Source organism: Perca fluviatilis, chromosome 14 (genome assembly GCF_010015445.1).
Source record: "Perca fluviatilis chromosome 14, GENO_Pfluv_1.0, whole genome shotgun sequence".
NCBI classification, from domain to species: domain Eukaryota; kingdom Metazoa; phylum Chordata; class Actinopteri; order Perciformes; family Percidae; genus Perca; species Perca fluviatilis.
The window spans coordinates 16293677-16310553 of record NC_053125.1 but is presented as its reverse complement, the minus strand read 5'-3'; the positions used below and the strand labels follow the sequence as shown (position 1 = coordinate 16310553).

Here is a 16877-nt window from a genome sequence, read left to right as displayed (position 1 = left end):
CTCGTGCTGTCCAATCACGGTAGCTGATCCAATAATACATGCTAGACCATGTACTTTCACGTGTGTCTCTGCGTGTAAACTACTGTTGGGGGTATGAGCAAAATGTTCTAGTACAAAGTGCGATTACAGACCGAACAGCAAAGACAGTCGTTAGTACAGTAATTTCTTTTTTGACTTTGAAGCAACTCATCGTGGAATATCAAAGCTGTTTTTTTCGTTGATCGTTTTGAAGCATATCTAAGGTAAGCTGCTCGCGTTTGGGTTGTAAATAACGTTAGTCGTGTTAGTCGCTGCTGCTTTGTAGCTATGCTGATGTTACTTCGGCTATCAGTGTACAAACGGCAAACAGCCATTTATTTAACGGCTTCATATCATAGATTTAGATAAAGCTACTCAGACTTCTTACAATTTATCTACAGTGAAACTGTGATCTGGTTTAATCTTCTAGGTGTCGCTTAATGTAAATGACGCCATCACGAGTCACGACACGGAAACATTAATTCTTTTGGGTAAAGTTAACGTTAGCTAGCTAGTTAGACTTACATTGTGTTATTAACGGTGCAAACGTGACGCTATTACACTATTAATAGTAGTTTGGCAAGCCTCATTTCATCCATGGGTGCAACACCGCTTCACGTTTATGTTTTAATTATTGGTGTGTCTTTTTTAATACACAACTTTGACTGAGCTATTGAAGAAACAGCACATTTTTACAGTTTGTTTCAATTAACGTTAAACGAGTTGAAACTGTACAGTTGTGTGTAATTTTGATGGCTTATACTCCTAATGTGCACATCATTTACTTAAGGCAGATTTGTGCAGATTGCATGCCTGTTGTAATCAACCCATGCTTTTGCATTGCGCACTGCTACACATCACCTAAACAGGCTGCATCTAAGCATTCCTCTGTACGTTATACCAAAACATTATCAAAATCACACACACAACACTAGCAAAATATGATTACAACGTGTAGTCATAAATCAGCTATACTAGACTATGTTCACAGTCGATCAATTTCAATGTATTTTCACATTTAGCGAGTGGCACCCATGAAGTACCAAGCTGGCATCCTCTGTGATGTAAAACATGTGGCATTTGTAAGAATAGAGCATCCATGCAGCCCTCTTTCTCTCCCATGTAGTGAAAATAGGACAAGGGGTCATAAATCCCAAACTATTTTGTTTTTAATTAAAGAAAAATCTATACAAATGTATAAACATACAAATGTATACACATGTAATAACAACATAACTCGTCACACATGACATTTAAGACCCTTAGAAAGGTATAATGTGCAATTTTAGTTCAGACCATCCCATAAAACGTTTTCAAACAATCAATTGAAAGTGAAAGTACCATACATTGTTAGTTCTGCGGGCCATCCTTCTTTTCTTCACAAACATAAACAACAGTTATAATGCAAATCAAGGCCAAATCTCCATACATGACCAAAAGGGACATTTCAGGAAAAAAAAAGCAAAATACTCTGATGGCAGGCTGGGTGCTTAATGTCTAATGATAAAACTCCATGGCAGCTGCTAAAAAAATGAATATGGCCCTGTCCCATTGTATGTCTACATGAAAGTTATTTGTAATTGGCAATTTTCTATTAGTCATGAAAACTTACCAATGCACAAAGACTTACCAGAACATGCTTTCGCAGATTAGATGTGGAGTTATTGAATGCTGCCAGTTCAGTCACCTTTGGCAGGCACATCTGGCATTGCATGATGATACTATTGGCCCTATTTAATTAATTTAAATGAACAACAGGCTTTCAAATGTGGCCAAGGATTTTCGTCATTTTGGGCGGCAGAATTCGATGTTTCAGCTACAATTTCTACTGAAACAGTCTCTGAACCGCTCGCCTGATCCACCTCCATCTCGTTCTCAATCTCCTACAGTAACAGATGGGATTTGTAATGTAGCGAAATACATTTTTCATTCAAGTACATTTTAAATTACCAATTTTAAAAACTACTTAAAATACAAAATAGACAAAACTACTCAATACAGTAATGTGAGTAAATGTATTTCCTTACTTCCCACCTCTGGGCACCATAAAGATGACTTTATTAACTTACGCATAAGCAAATAAAACTTGATACAGTTTTGCCCCCAGTGAGCAGTATTAATTGTTGGACAGAAGAGGTGAGATGGCAGAGGTGGAGGCAGAAGTGGTGCAATCCACATTTAAACTAGATGATCATATGGTGGGGACTGACTCATCACTTGAGACATTACAAGGAACCAGCTTATAGTTTCCATCACTGTGACACTTAAGATTAGAATGAGTGATTCACCAGCTGTAATTAGTTTGTACTCCAATGGGTGAATCAGAAAAGTAGCAACACAATGTGTCTCCTGTTTTTACTAGAATAGATTATTGTTTGTAATTTCACTGGCCACAAAAAAGTCACACAGCATTCTCCCTCCCGATTTGGGGAGAGTAGTTAGGTAGCAGGACTGTCTTAAACATACCAGAGGTGGTACGGTTTCCATTGTTCTTATTAATGAGTGTTGCTTTGCAATTTAAAATTGTTAATCCTAGGACTATTGGTTACTTTTAAACTGTCTCTCATTTGAGTTTCAAACACATATTTGTTGTCTACAGCTGTACACGGGTTGCTCAACAAAGTTATATGGACAAAATATGAAATTTTGCTGGTGGGCTAACCAGATGGCATTCTTTGTTTTTCTACTCGCCACTTATAGAAAAGCTGGTTTAGTGGATCATGTTGTAAACACTAGAAATTTGATATGTGATGTAGACCATGATACTAATGTTGACTAAGTCTGGATTGTGGATTGAGGCTGATGTAATTGTCTTTTGTGTGTTATACCGCAGTTATCAACATTAATGAAACAATGTCTCAGTAAATGACAGAATGAGCTACATTATTGTTACAAAAGCTTGGTTAAGTGGTGCAGAGGAAGTTGGCAAACATTTAGCATGAAAAGCCAACATGTAAATAAATTAGAAAAAAAATCAGCAAAATATTGCACCAAAAATGCAGAAATCCAGTAAGTACAAATAATTGGACATGTTTCGACCTTCCCCTTTGAGCCACTCTTGCTGAACCCTTTTATTGTGCATTCATAATCTTCCAACTAGGTAACTGTAACATGCGTAGGTTTTAACAACTTGGATTATGTAGAAAGCTCTGCAGCTTGGATGTGTACTCACACTGGCCTTTGTGACCACACCACAACCAGCTCTTACAGACTATCACTTCATTTCAAGTTAACTCTTGCAATCTGAAAGTTTTGTGCCGCTTGTTGAAAGATTATATCTTCGGTTCCTGGTTTGAGTGACTTTAGGTGAAGTTTAAATTAAATAGTTTAAAATTTCTTTTCAATCAATTAAGTAAATGTTGTTGTAGAAGGTATGATATTTTATCTCAAGGAAGTACAACTATATATATGTTTTGTAATGCATATATATTTGTTTGTAATAGTTTAATAATTTACTAATTCATTTAATACAATTTATGTAATAAACTTAGTATATTGTAATGTAATTCTTACTACTTTAAGAAGTCATGTGACCATGCGGTTTTTCCCATGAATGTATTAAGGGTTTTTCCTCACCCGCATCTGCCCATCATCTTGCATATACAAAAAGACAAACCTCGAGGCGGAGCTGAGACCAGACAGAGCCTATGAGCAGGAGCCCTGTCGTAGGCACCCCCACTATGCAGGGCGAGCTCTCTCATTGGTTCGGAGATCCGACCAATCAGCAGCCGGTAAGGCTGGGGGAAAGCACAGCCGCGGACACGTGCAGTTGATAGAAAAGCAAAGCAGGCGGAGCTGCTGTGCAGCCTGTGCATGCACTGTTGTCCACTAGTAGACAATGATATGTCAGCAGTTTGCATTTCTGCTGTTGTTCAGACAAGGAAATGAAACGGTACTACTTTGTCATGTTGTTGGGATGGAGCAAAACGTGGTGGGTTCTCTTAGAGAAAATCACACATGATCATTAACGGAGCTATGCCACACCTTCCTGCAGCATCTATGTCCTGCAGCCTTCAGTTCATTGCAGTAGGGAGGTGAGGTCTCTCATGTTATCTTCGAGTTCAGGTGACTTGTTTTGTACAACACGTATCTTTTGGTTTTGTGATATTGTGTTGATATAGCCTGTAGTATGAAACTGTGACCGTTATTGATCTTAAATAACAGGCCAACAGTCCAGTCCTTCATAATACATATTTTTTAGAACTTCTGTATATGGCATATACAGTATATGTGTGTGTGTGTATATTGACATACAATACATACAATATATACAAGGCATATCACATTCAGTAACATTGACTGCAACTAGTGCTGCAACTAATGTTTGTTTTCATTGTAAATCTTTCTAATTATTATATTCACATGAAATTGTGAGAGGTACAATTCCAGTGACATGTTATCCATCAACTTGATGATTCATCGTAAAGCAGAATGTGGCCGTCAGATTGACACACAAAAAAAGAGTCACCCGGTTGAATGACACCGGCGCGCCAGGATCCAGCTTAGTCCCAGCGAAAGGACACTACAGCTCCCGACATCCCGCTGAAAACTGTCGTAGGCACGGAGGCTACCCACTTCACCGGCCGCAGCCTGCACACTGGCTAGCAGGATGCCCAGCAGAGAAGTCGCAATCAGTGTTCAATTCCTCTACGCTTGCCTCGGTGCCCAAGCACAATAGTCCAAAATATACAGTTCAGCATACATTTTGTGGAGCTGGTATAGAGGCTACTGGAGAGGTCACAACGCTATAATATTATATATTACACTATAATACTAATATATAATACAACATTAACCCCCATGCTCATTTTTTGAGTTACATGTTATTCAAATACCCTGGCATTGGACAAGTTGATTTCACATTGATCATTACACTATAATAATTGCAGTCATTGTGCTGAATAAGTCACTTCCTTGTCTCTGTGTGAGATTGTTTGGAGCTTTACAGATAGACATCAGATGAACACTTATTTTTGCATTAGCATCATAGTGAGCAGATGTGTTAGTTTGTTTTAGTTAGTTGTCATTAGCTGTGGCACCTGTTATCCTCTTGTCAGCTCTAATGAGCAATCTCCAGCTGGTGGTGACCGCTGTGAACCTGTCCACTTAGCTGTATTAGGTCAGTGCGTCAGGAAAGGAAGCTGAAGTATTTCTGAGCTGTCAGTGCAGGCACGTGACGTCCTGAACATATTGTGCCATGATGCTTTTGGTTGAGGGCAGTAAGTAAATTGCGTTGCCGGGCAGCTAGGTGTCTAAAATTGAAAGAATTGACGACCGAGGACTGACTTGCGTCTTCTTCTGTTTGCGTCTGCAGGGCTTAAAGGATTAAAAGGCATCTCCCTTGCTCAAGAAATAAATAGCACTAGACTTTTACTTGCGTAGGTGGTGGCCTGATAAATACTTTGAGATATTTTTCACAAGCAATCCCTATTTTTTTTAACAACCCTCTGATGGTGAGCTTTGTTGCGTCCTCTAGATAAAAGGGGACAGACTAAGCTATGACGACTATCAAAATGCCCTTGTAATTTCGGCATTAGCGCATGATCACCTGTTCTGTATTTAGATGCATACATACGCACTTGCTGCATGCACATAGGAAAAGGAGATTATTGTCATTCCGTGCTGAAAATGGGGTGACTGTTTATTCTAGATAATCTGGGTAAATGCCATGTTTGAACCTTCCTTGGAGGCCAACACAATAAACTGATGATCAGCATTCCTTTTTTTGTGTGTTTTCGTAGCTATAGTCCTTGGGAGATACTTGCAAGACCATGACAAGCAGTTTGTAATATTGTTCCTTCTCTTTCTCTGTCCATCTATCTCTTTATCTATCTTCTCAGGTAGCACCTAGAGCACCACATCTCTGAAGAGACAAGAGGACCAGATACAGAGTGAAAAGATTGGGTTTGTTTGTTTTTGCTCTCACCCACAATCTCTCATCCCGTCTTCTGGAGCACTTGTGCCAAGGCTGTTTCATAAACAGAAAATCATCTCTTATTTGCATTACTTTGAGTGAAACCTTTTCCTCAAGATAATTGCTGTCGTTTTGGAAAGGCAGCCTTCACATTTTGTTTTTACTTCCATTTGAAAATCAGCGCTTTCTGAAAACCTTCAAAGAAGGGCTCACAGCACAAAACTCTTTAATTGATCCACTTTTTTTTTTTGCTGGAGTAGCAATGAATTTCTCTCCTTAGTTATTTAAACTGCCAGCCAATAACCATGATTCACCTGTGTATAAATAGTAGTCCCACTTAAATTTAAGTTATTCCTGTTTTCACCTTGGCTGACATCTTAATACAGCTGCTCCAGCCTCATCCTACTCTAGTATGAGTTATGACAACTCAAAATCAATGCCCAGCAGCAGCACTCGGGGGCGAGTGGCAAGGGCCGATAAGAAAGACAATGAACAGGAAGCAGAGTCAGAAGGGTTAACCTCTCTGAAAACCAGCAGTGGTCAGCCCAGTGCAAGTGTCACCACTCAGGAGCAGGGAAGTGGAAATGAAGGCGGCTCCATTGGCAGCGCGTCTCCCAGTGTGGGGTCTGAAGGTTTGTCCCGAGACCGAAGGGGGCCCAACTCCGATGATATGGATGGACTCTCCAGTGGGAACGACTCTGGTGAGAGGGAAAGCGAGGGCGGGATAGAGAGAGACAATGGGTCACGTGGGCACCAGTCCATACGCAGCTCCCACAGCTCTTCAAACGGCAAAGACTCTGGCATGCTGGAAACCACAGAGAGCAACAAGAGGTAAGAGAAGTTAGGAGACAAAAATTCACATATACAAAAAAGTAAGCAACTGTTTTTTTAAACCAAAAAGGCTCTCCTCGCATCTGTTGCTAACACACGCTATTAGTGTAGACAGCGTTATACAGATAACTATTATTATTAGATTTATTTCTTGTTGTGGGCAGTCCTACACATGCAACTGCGCATGCTAACAATACATGCGTATGCATCTGTTCATCTGTGTGTCAAATTGTCATTCACCATCCACCGTAATCTTCTCTCGCAGCTCCAACTCCCAGAGTCTCTCACCTCCCAGCAGCTCCCTGGCCTACAGCCTGCTGTCGACCAGCTCGGAGCATGACCCCCCCTCCACATCTGGCTGCAGCAGCAACCAGTCGGCGAGGGTCCAGACCCAGAAAGAGCTGATGAAGGCCATCAAGGAGCTGAAGCTCCGCCTACCAACGGAGCGCAAGGCCAAGGGCCACGGCAGCACTATAAATGCACTAAAATACGCCCTTCAGTGTGTCAAACAAGTCAGAGGTGAGGGGGTGTTTTTCTTTGTATCTTGTTAATACCTTGAACAACTCTTGAGGCTTTCGTGCCTTCGTGGCTTTTCGTTGTACAGTATAAATTATGCTCCCTGCATTATGTAATTGTATTTTTACCTATATACAAACCTTGACTGGTTTATGTTTAACAATTCCAGCCAACAAGGAGTACTATCATCAGTGGAGCGTAGAGGAGTGTCATGGCTGCAGTCTGGACTTGTCTGCCTTCACAATTGAGGAGCTTGACAACATCACATCAGAATACACCCTCAAAAACACTGTAAGTTTATACAGTTCTTCCTGCAGTAATTCCTGGATGTCCCCTTTGAGCGGCTACCCGCCAGCACCCCAGACTAACGGGAAGGTGCGAGGGCTTGCAGCTTTGATTTATATTTAGAGATCCAATCCACTTGACTTGCTTGTGTTAGACAAATAAGATGCAAACATGCAATACAAAAGGTTTATTTCTTTTCCCTTTAGGACACTTTCTCCATGGCCGTATCATTCTTGTCAGGGAAGATCGTTTACGTATCACCCCAGGGCTCGTCCCTGCTGCGCTGTAAGCCAGAGCGTCTCCAGGGGGCAATGTTTTCTGAGCTTTTGGCCCCGCAGGACGTCAGCACTTTCTACAGCGGCACAGCACCCTGCCGCCTGCCAAACTGGGCATCCTGCATCGGGTTTGGTGAGTAGGCAGAGTGAAATTGGGAAAGGGTTAGAGAAAGGGGAGATGGTATTGTAGAACGTTTTTTCATAGGCAGTGAAATCTCAAGGGCATGTGATATCTGACACAAAGTTTTGCTCGTATCTGACTCTTTCTCCAACTCCCTTTCCTCTCAGCTTCTCCTCCAGTCGATTGCACTCAGGAGAAGTCCATGTTCTGTCGAATCAGTGCCGACCGGGCGCAGGGCGGCGAGTTGCGCTACTACCCCTTTCGCCTCACGCCCTACCAGCTCACCATCAGAGACTCCGATGATGCTGAGCCACAGCCATGCTGCCTGCTCATCTCAGAGAGGGTGCACTCCGGATACGAGGGTATTTGCCATTTTACTGCATGTTGCACAGCTGCATGCTGTATTCATGTGAGCGACAGAGATAGCAAAAATGGAATTAGGAATCTCCTGTCTAATTTAATTCAAGTCACGTTAATGGACTATCCCTTTTATTGTAAATTAACCAATGTCCACAAATAAGATGGTTCAATAAGAAAGTGGAGCCACAAAGCTACTTCTTGTCTGAAATGGAGCAGTAGTCAGGCATCCAAACTACCGGAGGTTTCTGATAATTGATTGTCAGCTTAGCTGAGTTAGTCACCCAAAGTTTGATCTTTTGACAAAAAAAAAATATATATATATCAGGTTTGACCTATTTAAGTGTCAAGATACGATTCTTCTTGCATGCAAATGTGCCATTTGTTTAACTAGAGCAGCTCTCCACATGCCTATGAACTTGACTCATCAGTTCTCATTGTATAATTTAAAACTAGTCGAACATACACTTGAAACTGGATTATATCATACACACTGAATTGGATGCCGTTCAGAATTGAAAATCAACTTTTATCATATCCATTTAAACTTATTGGTCTTTCCTCAAAACATGCTTTTAAAGTTGTATCTGTGTCCTCTGTGCCTTTCAGCTCCTCGTATCCCTGCAGACAAGAGGATCTTCACCACCAGTCACACTCCCAGCTGCCTCTTCCAGGAAGTTGATGAGAGGTCAGTTACTTAAACTCTTTAAGGCCATTATTTGTTTCCATAATAATCAAACATGTCCAAGTGAAAACACAAACTCTTCTCTTCATGAACGAATATTTAGTTGTAACTGTTTGCTGCTCTAGGACAGTTACAAACATACTGTAAATATGTTGTGTTTGCAGGGCAGTGCCACTGTTGGGCTACCTGCCTCAGGACTTGGTGGGAACCCCCGCCCTGCTCTACATCCACCCTGAAGACAGGCCTATGATGGTGGCAATACATGAGAAAAGTGAGTATATTTAGAAGTGGACTCTGTCACTGCTGCCCAAATGTGTCACATACTGGGGACTGGGCTTTTTTCTGTCTTGATTTCTACAGGAATCATTTATTTTTTTCTTTATTTCTGTATTTACATTTTTGTTGTACTATAGAGTCAGAACTTCTATAGAAATTGTAGGATTTTCATATAAAAAGATCATGACCCATGTCTTCCATATACATTGCTTTATTCCACCTCAAGTTTCTTACATATGTCTGCACTGTTGTCTCTCTTCAGTCTTTCAGTTTGCAGGGCAGCCGTTCGACTCTTCACCCTTTAGGATGTGTGCCCGCAGTGGGGAATATGTGACCATCGACACCAGCTGGTCTTCCTTTGTCAACCCCTGGAGCCGGAAGGTGGCATTCATCGTAGGGCGCCACAAAGTCAGAACGTAAGATAACTAGTTTGCTCATTCAAAAACAAATGCTGCCAGAGCATTGATTATAAAATGTTTGCAATTATAACAAATGAGAGGAAATCTGTTATGTGAGTCTCTTTTCCCTCTCAGTAGAAATCTGAGTATTTGTAAAAGGTTCATCCAAAGCCTGAGCACATGTACAGTTTCAATTCTGGTAGCGGTCCTTTAATTTAAAGCAAGAGTGGTATGCCCTGTCCTCTCAAATGGCGCTCTAACGTTATTCCCGTCTCTAGGAGCCCTCTGAATGAAGATGTGTTCGCGACACCGCAGGGCTGCGACACTCTGACCACCACGCCTGACGTCGTGCAGCTGAGCGAGCAGATCCACCGGCTCCTGGTGCAGCCCGTGCACAGCGGCAGCTCTCAGGGCTACAGCTCACTCGGGTCCAGTGGCTCACGAGGCTCCCGCCATTCACACCGACAGCACCTCAGTGCCGCCTCGTCCAGCGACAGCAACGGCCCCGCCATGAACAAAGCTGCTGCTGCGGCCCCTTTGCACAAACCTGTGAGTCCGAGCAACCAGTGGTTTTAGGTCTAGCCACATTTGAGCCTGTCATGTAGGAAATCTCAACATATAACTGAGATATTGTTAGAGGACTTGTAGGAAAACAAGCAGTGGTTATCCTCTGAAATACAGTATATTAAAATAATATATGTAATTCACAGCCACGTCATGCCATGTCTATTAAACAAGTCCGATGCCGTTATTTTTTCCAGATGACGTTCCAGCAGATCTGCAAAAATGTCCACATGGTCAAGACTAATGGGCAGCAGGTTTTCATCGAGTCCCGTAACCGGCTACCGCCCAGAAAAATCACCACGACAGGTAAAATAAAAGGACAGTTACATAGTATAGTATAGTATTGTTATATGGTGTGACAGTCAAACAGCAGTGGATGATGGTTGAACTTAAAAGGGCCAGTAATTAAAAATGTCAGAAGATGTCTGTAACAGACGTGTAAGGAATAAATGAGAAATATGAGGCATGTTGTTGTGGTTGTTGTTTTCATTTCCTGTTCCTCTCTTTTCTCCATCCAGGCCCAGCAAGCATCAGAGCATTCAGCAGTGACCCAATCCGAGGTTTTATAGCTGACGTGACAATACCACCCAAAGCTTTGATCCCTGCACCACTTGTACCAAAGGAGCCCCCGACTGGCTACTCCTACCAGCAGATCAACTGTCTGGACAGCATCATAAGGTGTGTGTGCAAGCCTAAAGCTGATTCTATCTTATCTTTTATTTTGGGGGGGGGGGGGTATTAATTTACTCATCCAACAATGCTCTGACTCTACACAGGTACTTGGATAGCTGTAACATTCCTAACACGGTTAAAAGGAAGTGTGGCTCCTACACTACCTCGTCCACGTCTGATGACGACAAACAGCAGGAGGCCAGCAACAACACAGGTACGTTTTGATAATTAACTAGAACAGATTTGGTTCATTATGTAGTTCATTAGCTAGGTTTGACTTACAAATATCTCTGATCCACTTATTTAAGTTCGTTTTCCCAGTTCTTTTTGGTTTTGGTTTTTCTTTTATGCAGCATCCTTGATTTGTCTCATGACAACTTCCTAGATTACCAATAAGCATGCTTGTTCATGTGTCTGTTTGTGCTTGTCTGGACGGGATCCGATCATTTACAGCAACTTGTTGGACTTATTTTCTCTGCAGGTGGTTCAGTTAACCTTGTAAGTGAACCACCTCCTCTCCCTCCCCTGACCATGGCCACAAAGGCAGAGAGTGTAGCCTCAGTCACGTCGCAGTGTAGCTTCAGCAGCACCATCGTGCATGTGGGAGACAAGAAGCCTCCTGAGTCAGGTGGGAATCCTCAACACTCACACTCTCTGAACCCTCAGCAGGTTGTTTCTTTGAAATGAATTTAAGATCCTCTCTTTTTCTTTGGAGCCCTACTTGTGTTGACCAGTCTGTTTTCTTATTTTGTCTTCCTTGCTTGTTTTGCAAAGAAACTGACCAAAAAGTGCTTTTATTACTGTCAGTCTTACAGGTTTCTGCAAGATAATTCTTTATGTTGCAGAAACCTGTAGCCGCACAATAAAACTGCAGAATGCAGCTAATCTGATTCATGCCTTTTGTTTCTCATCTTGATTCATTTTAGAAAATTTCTCTTCTATTTCTTTTTGCTTCACAGTCTCCTCTTTCGCTCTACTCAAATATGTGTTCTACAGTTTCTACTGCCTTTTTTTCTGTCTTTTACTGTGATACTGTGTACAGTGCACACACAGTACTGTCTATCTACATCATTAGCCACCATAAGCTACTGGTCATACTAGACCAAAAAGGCTGGAGCAACAAAATCCATGAGTGAATTGAATTGAATGCATTTTATGTATTTAACTTTTCATTTGTCAGAAAAAGAATGTGCTGTTTCTTCATTCAAAAGTTACTTCACTGCTTTAACTCCCCTCCATGCTTTTTTCTCCATCACAGACATCATCATGGAGGAGGCCCCAACAACTCCTACTCTTGCTCCTCCTACAACTACACCAACTCCTTCCACCAGCGGTCTGACACCTCCCGCTAACGCAGCCGTCACCTTTTCTCCTCTCCCTCCCCCGCCTCCTCCCCTTCAAGCCACTCAGCCAGAGAGGGAGAGCCGGAGAAGTGGAAGTGTAGGAGGAGGGGGCCGGATGGGTCTCACAAAGGAGGTGCTGTCCACCCACACCCAGCAGGAGGAGCAGGCATTCCTTGACCGCTTCAAGGACCTCAGCAAGCTGCATGTTTTCGATCAGACGGTATCTTCGACTCTGCGCTGTCAGACCCCAGCTGCCAACCCTCTGTCACGAGGTAGGGGCACACTGCTCCCACCAGTTGAACACACACACACACACACACACACACACACACACACACACACACACACACACACACACACACAACTCTGTCATGTGTACACAATAATACATGAATTGTTAACCTGCGATAGCTAAAATTGCAGACATTTTGCTTAATTCAGTGTCTCCTCTTTCCCAGGAGTGCGTTGTTCTCGGGATTACCCAGCCGCTGGAAGCAGCACCAGTCACAGACGTGGTCGCGGCGGTAAGAGACTCAAGCAGCAGGAGTCATCTGACCAGCACAGCTCTCTGAACCGGAGCGGAAGCCGGTGTGACCCCAGAACTAGCACAGTTCCCATGCCCCTCAACATGCCTATCAGACCCCCAACAAACTCCTCCTCCTGGCCGTCTGTAGGCTCCCAGGCCAGCATTCCCGCCGCCCCTTTCGCTCCGGGTATGCTTCCAATCTACCCAGTTTACCCACCGCTCGCACAGCCCTTACCCGTCCCAGATCCATCACGTTTCCCACCTACCCAAATGGTACCTCCAATGATGGCCCTGGTTCTGCCCAACTACATGTTCCCCCAGATGGGAGCAGCCATCCCTCATCCAGGCCCCACCCCCGGACACTTCTACAATCCTAACTTCACAGAAGGATACACTGTCACCCCAGCAGCTGTCCCCACTGTTATTTCTAACACCGTACCCATTCCGGCCACCTGCGCCCCGTCTCGTAGCAGCACCCCCCAGTCCTACAGCCAGACACCTGCTGACCGTGAGGGTGCAGAGTCCCCCCTCTTCCAGTCCCGATGCTCCTCACCTCTCAACCTGTTGCAGCTGGAGGAATCACCAAGCAACCGCTTAGAGGTGGCCACGGCCCTGGCAGCATCACAGCAAGCCACGCCTTCTGTGCAGGGCAGTGCGGCTGCGGGACAGAGCTCAGCCAATCAGAGGAGCTCTGATGATACCTCCAAGGAGAATGAGAACGTAAGTACACAGACGTTCAAGGACAGGATGTTGAGCTTTGAAAACCATTACATGTCATTTAAAATGTGTCTTTGTTTCATTCCCCTCTTTAGGGTGAAGCTAACGAGTCCAACAATGATGCCATGTCCACCTCCAGCGACCTGCTGGATATGTTGCTGCAGGAAGACTCCCGCTCAGGCACCGGCTCAGCCGCCTCTGGGTCAGGGTCCTCTGGCACGAGGTCCTCTGGTTCCGGCTCCGGCTCCAATGGTTGCAGCTCCTCTGGCACCAGCGGCATGAGTAAGTATTCTAATTTTACCATCACAGAGATTTTAAATCGAAAACCAGTTTTCCATTTTCAAAGAGGTATGGGTCACCCTGACAGTGACACTGCCTCCTTCCCGGCTAATAGATGTCAAAGGGCATTTTCCCTGAGAGAAATCTTTTTATTTTTTTTTTATTTTTTTTTTTTTAAACATTCTTGTATTTCAAGCATTTCATTTATAGAAAATTATTTATATAAAAATTTATATAAATATAAAAATATATATTTTATATAAATATTTATATAAAAAATATTCTTATGTTACTTTCCTCTTAATGTAAGATTTTGAATTGACTGCATTCACAGTATATAACATTTAGTTAAATGTGAGGCTATACATTTGGGGTTTCGAGCATATTCTGCAAACAAATTCCCACTTTTAATACTTGACAAGTCTTCTCACAAATCATTCTCAAATGTCACTTCCTTGTCCATTCAGGCAGCAGCCAGGGCAGCCACACCAGCAAGTACTTTGGCAGTATCGACTCATCAGAGAACGATCGTTCCCGCAAACAGCCAGCAGGGGGCAGCAGTAGTGCTGGAGGGGATGGTGGGGAGGAGCAGTTTATCAAGTGTGTCCTGCAGGACCCCATCTGGCTGCTAATGGCCAACACTGACGACAAAGTCATGATGACCTATCAGCTGCCTGTCAGGTAGGACACTGGGCAAAATGAGACCTGACAACACAGCAGCTTATTTAGTTCAGTTTCACACTTGTTGCGACTCAGCAGCCTCAATGTGGGACCTTCAGTGACCCGTTTTCCCCATGCCTGTACAACAGAGACATGGAGACTTTGCTGCGAGAAGACCGCGAGGCCTTGAGAAGCATGCAGAAACACCAGCCACGCTTCACCGAAGACCAGAAGAGGGAGCTGAGCCAGGTGCACCCCTGGATCCGCATGGGACGCCTGCCCCAAGCCATCAACATCTCTGTAAGTACACTGCAACGCAACCCTAAACTGTGAATTGTTCCAAAATGAATTGCGGTTTAGATACATCAAGTAGCAACACACAGGAAAAAGGAAATCACGTGTGTTCTGTCTCTGGTTTCTTTCAGGGCTGTGCGGGCTGCAAGTCTCCCCCCTCCGTGCCTCCCGCCGCTCCATTCGATGTGGAGATCCATGACATTGAGCTGTGCAGTGTGCTGAAAGCTCAGGAAGAGGGCGCCAGAAAGGACGATAAAAATCTGACAGAGACAGCCATGGATGAAACTCAGCCAGAGGATGAAGATGATGATGATGACGTCAAAGAAGAGAAAAGAACCAAACCACAAGACAGCAACCACGACATGACAGCAGCCGAGCCGAGAGCGGCCTCAGAAGATGTGAAAGAGAAGTCTCACATGACCCACTAAGTAGTTGGCCAAAGATAGAGAACGTTTCTACGCTGATATGCAGAACATGCGCACCTTCCAGGACCTCCTGTGCCAAAAAAAACATTACACAGGGTTTAAAGTTGTTAAAATGGGATTTGCCGGGACATTAAAAAGATGCATATTTATCAAGACAACTTTGACGGGTCAGACGGGACACTTCACGAAGTCTGACTTTGATGACAGCACGCCAGGCATGGTGTATGGCTGCGTATTAAATGCCTTGGAAAGCACACGACACGCACACTCTGTTTTAGAGAAGGAATTAGTACGTCACTTTCCTTGTTCTTGTAGTTCTCAGCATATTTATTGAAGTTGTAAGATAATCAGAGAGGACTAAGGTGAATGTGTTACAAAAAGGCGCCTGTACCTAAAGATGGATGTGCTTCACCACAGTGTCCTCCTTCAAGTTTCCCCTCCTGTTCAGGGTTCAGCTTACGAGGAAAAGAAGGGAGCTTATGTGGGACTTTTCTCCTTGTGGAATGTTGTCTGGGATCAACTCAATCCTGTTTCTCTCAATTACTACATTTTAGTTTTTTTTGTTTTTGTTTTTTTTTTTATGTAAAAGGGTTTGCCCTGATTTAAAAAAATAAAAATCTTTCACCCTATAGACAAAATGTACAGTTAGAACCATGTTATTTTGTAAACAATGTTATATTTTTTTATACATGCATCCACTGCAAACAAAGAGGATAAATTCCCCAAAGAGGGTCTACTGTCTACGGTCTACTGAAAAATCCAGGATTAAAATCTTGTCCGCTATAAAAGAAAAAACAATCAGTTCACTGTCTTTTAAACAAAGATGGTGATTCTCGTGACTTGAGGGTTGTACAGTTAATCGTGGGGCAACGTGGCAATCACCAGGAGACTAACATGGACTTACAAGGTTTCTTCTTGGCCGGGTATTAGTTTGTGCATTGGTGTGGGCTCACCACAGTGAAAAAATGGACAATGATTCTCAGAAATCACTGACAGTAGTTCCCAAACCTTCAGTGGAGGGAGAGCTCTTGTGTTTGCCTCTGTGGTAAGTGGATTTAAACGAAGTGGACCTCTAAAAAGTCTAAAAGTGTTTACTCTCTTTTATGCTCTGTCCCTTTCACTATTCCTCTGTGGCACTGTTCTGGTCATGTGATATCTTTTGCTTTATGGTGTCAGTTTCTAAATATTTTTGTGAAATTCTTTGTACGACAAAATACAATAAAATGACTTTAATCATTTAAACGTGAAGTCTGACTTGCTTTTTTTCTTCTTCTGCAATTAGTTTTATGATTACATCTCTTTGCAGTCTATTTTTGTCGGTGGGTGTTCCGCTGGATACGCAGAAGTGTCCCGAATGAACTGGAAGCAGAGAGCGGATCAGGGCAGCTGCTTTCCTGACCGAACCACAGTCTGCTTCTATTCAGCTGCGGTTTCTACCCAGAGTGGTCACCGCAGCTTAAAAAAGACAAAGGCATGCCCTCCTTTATAGATAAACACAAAGCGGCAGAGTTGACTCCATTGCACTTTATTGTTATAACAATGACAACAATGATAGTTATGTATGTTGGGTCACTGTGTGAGAGCTGATAAACTAGCTATAAATAAGTAGGCGGGTCTAACCCTTCTAAAACAAAATACATTTTGCTGTATAATTTAGCATATTTAAAGTCTATGTTCTATTTTGGTTGAATCTACTGCATTTTTCATTCTTTCCTGCATTT

General features: G+C 43.1%; 1 protein-coding gene across 2 annotated transcripts; it reads left to right on the top strand.

Annotated features, from left to right (window-relative positions):
- The first annotated feature begins 54 nt into the window (after positions 1–54).
- per1b (period circadian clock 1b) lies at positions 55–16398 on the top strand. 2 transcript variants are annotated; one of them, XM_039822518.1, is made up of 20 exons: positions 55–242; positions 5859–6763; positions 7029–7282; positions 7449–7570; positions 7771–7972; positions 8128–8322; positions 8927–9005; positions 9167–9273; positions 9541–9694; positions 9955–10225; positions 10438–10546; positions 10759–10918; positions 11017–11126; positions 11394–11540; positions 12171–12527; positions 12714–13501; positions 13594–13780; positions 14245–14458; positions 14587–14737; positions 14863–16398. In XM_039822518.1, exons 2-20 carry the CDS (start codon positions 6345–6347, stop codon positions 15157–15159), a joined length of 4323 nt encoding a protein of 1440 aa, XP_039678452.1. In that variant the 5' UTR covers positions 55–242; positions 5859–6344; the 3' UTR covers positions 15160–16398. The 2 variants fall into 2 exon arrangements, with proteins under 2 accessions (XP_039678452.1, XP_039678453.1); XM_039822519.1 differs by lacking the exon at positions 11394–11540.
- Positions 16399–16877: the final 479 nt, after the last annotated feature.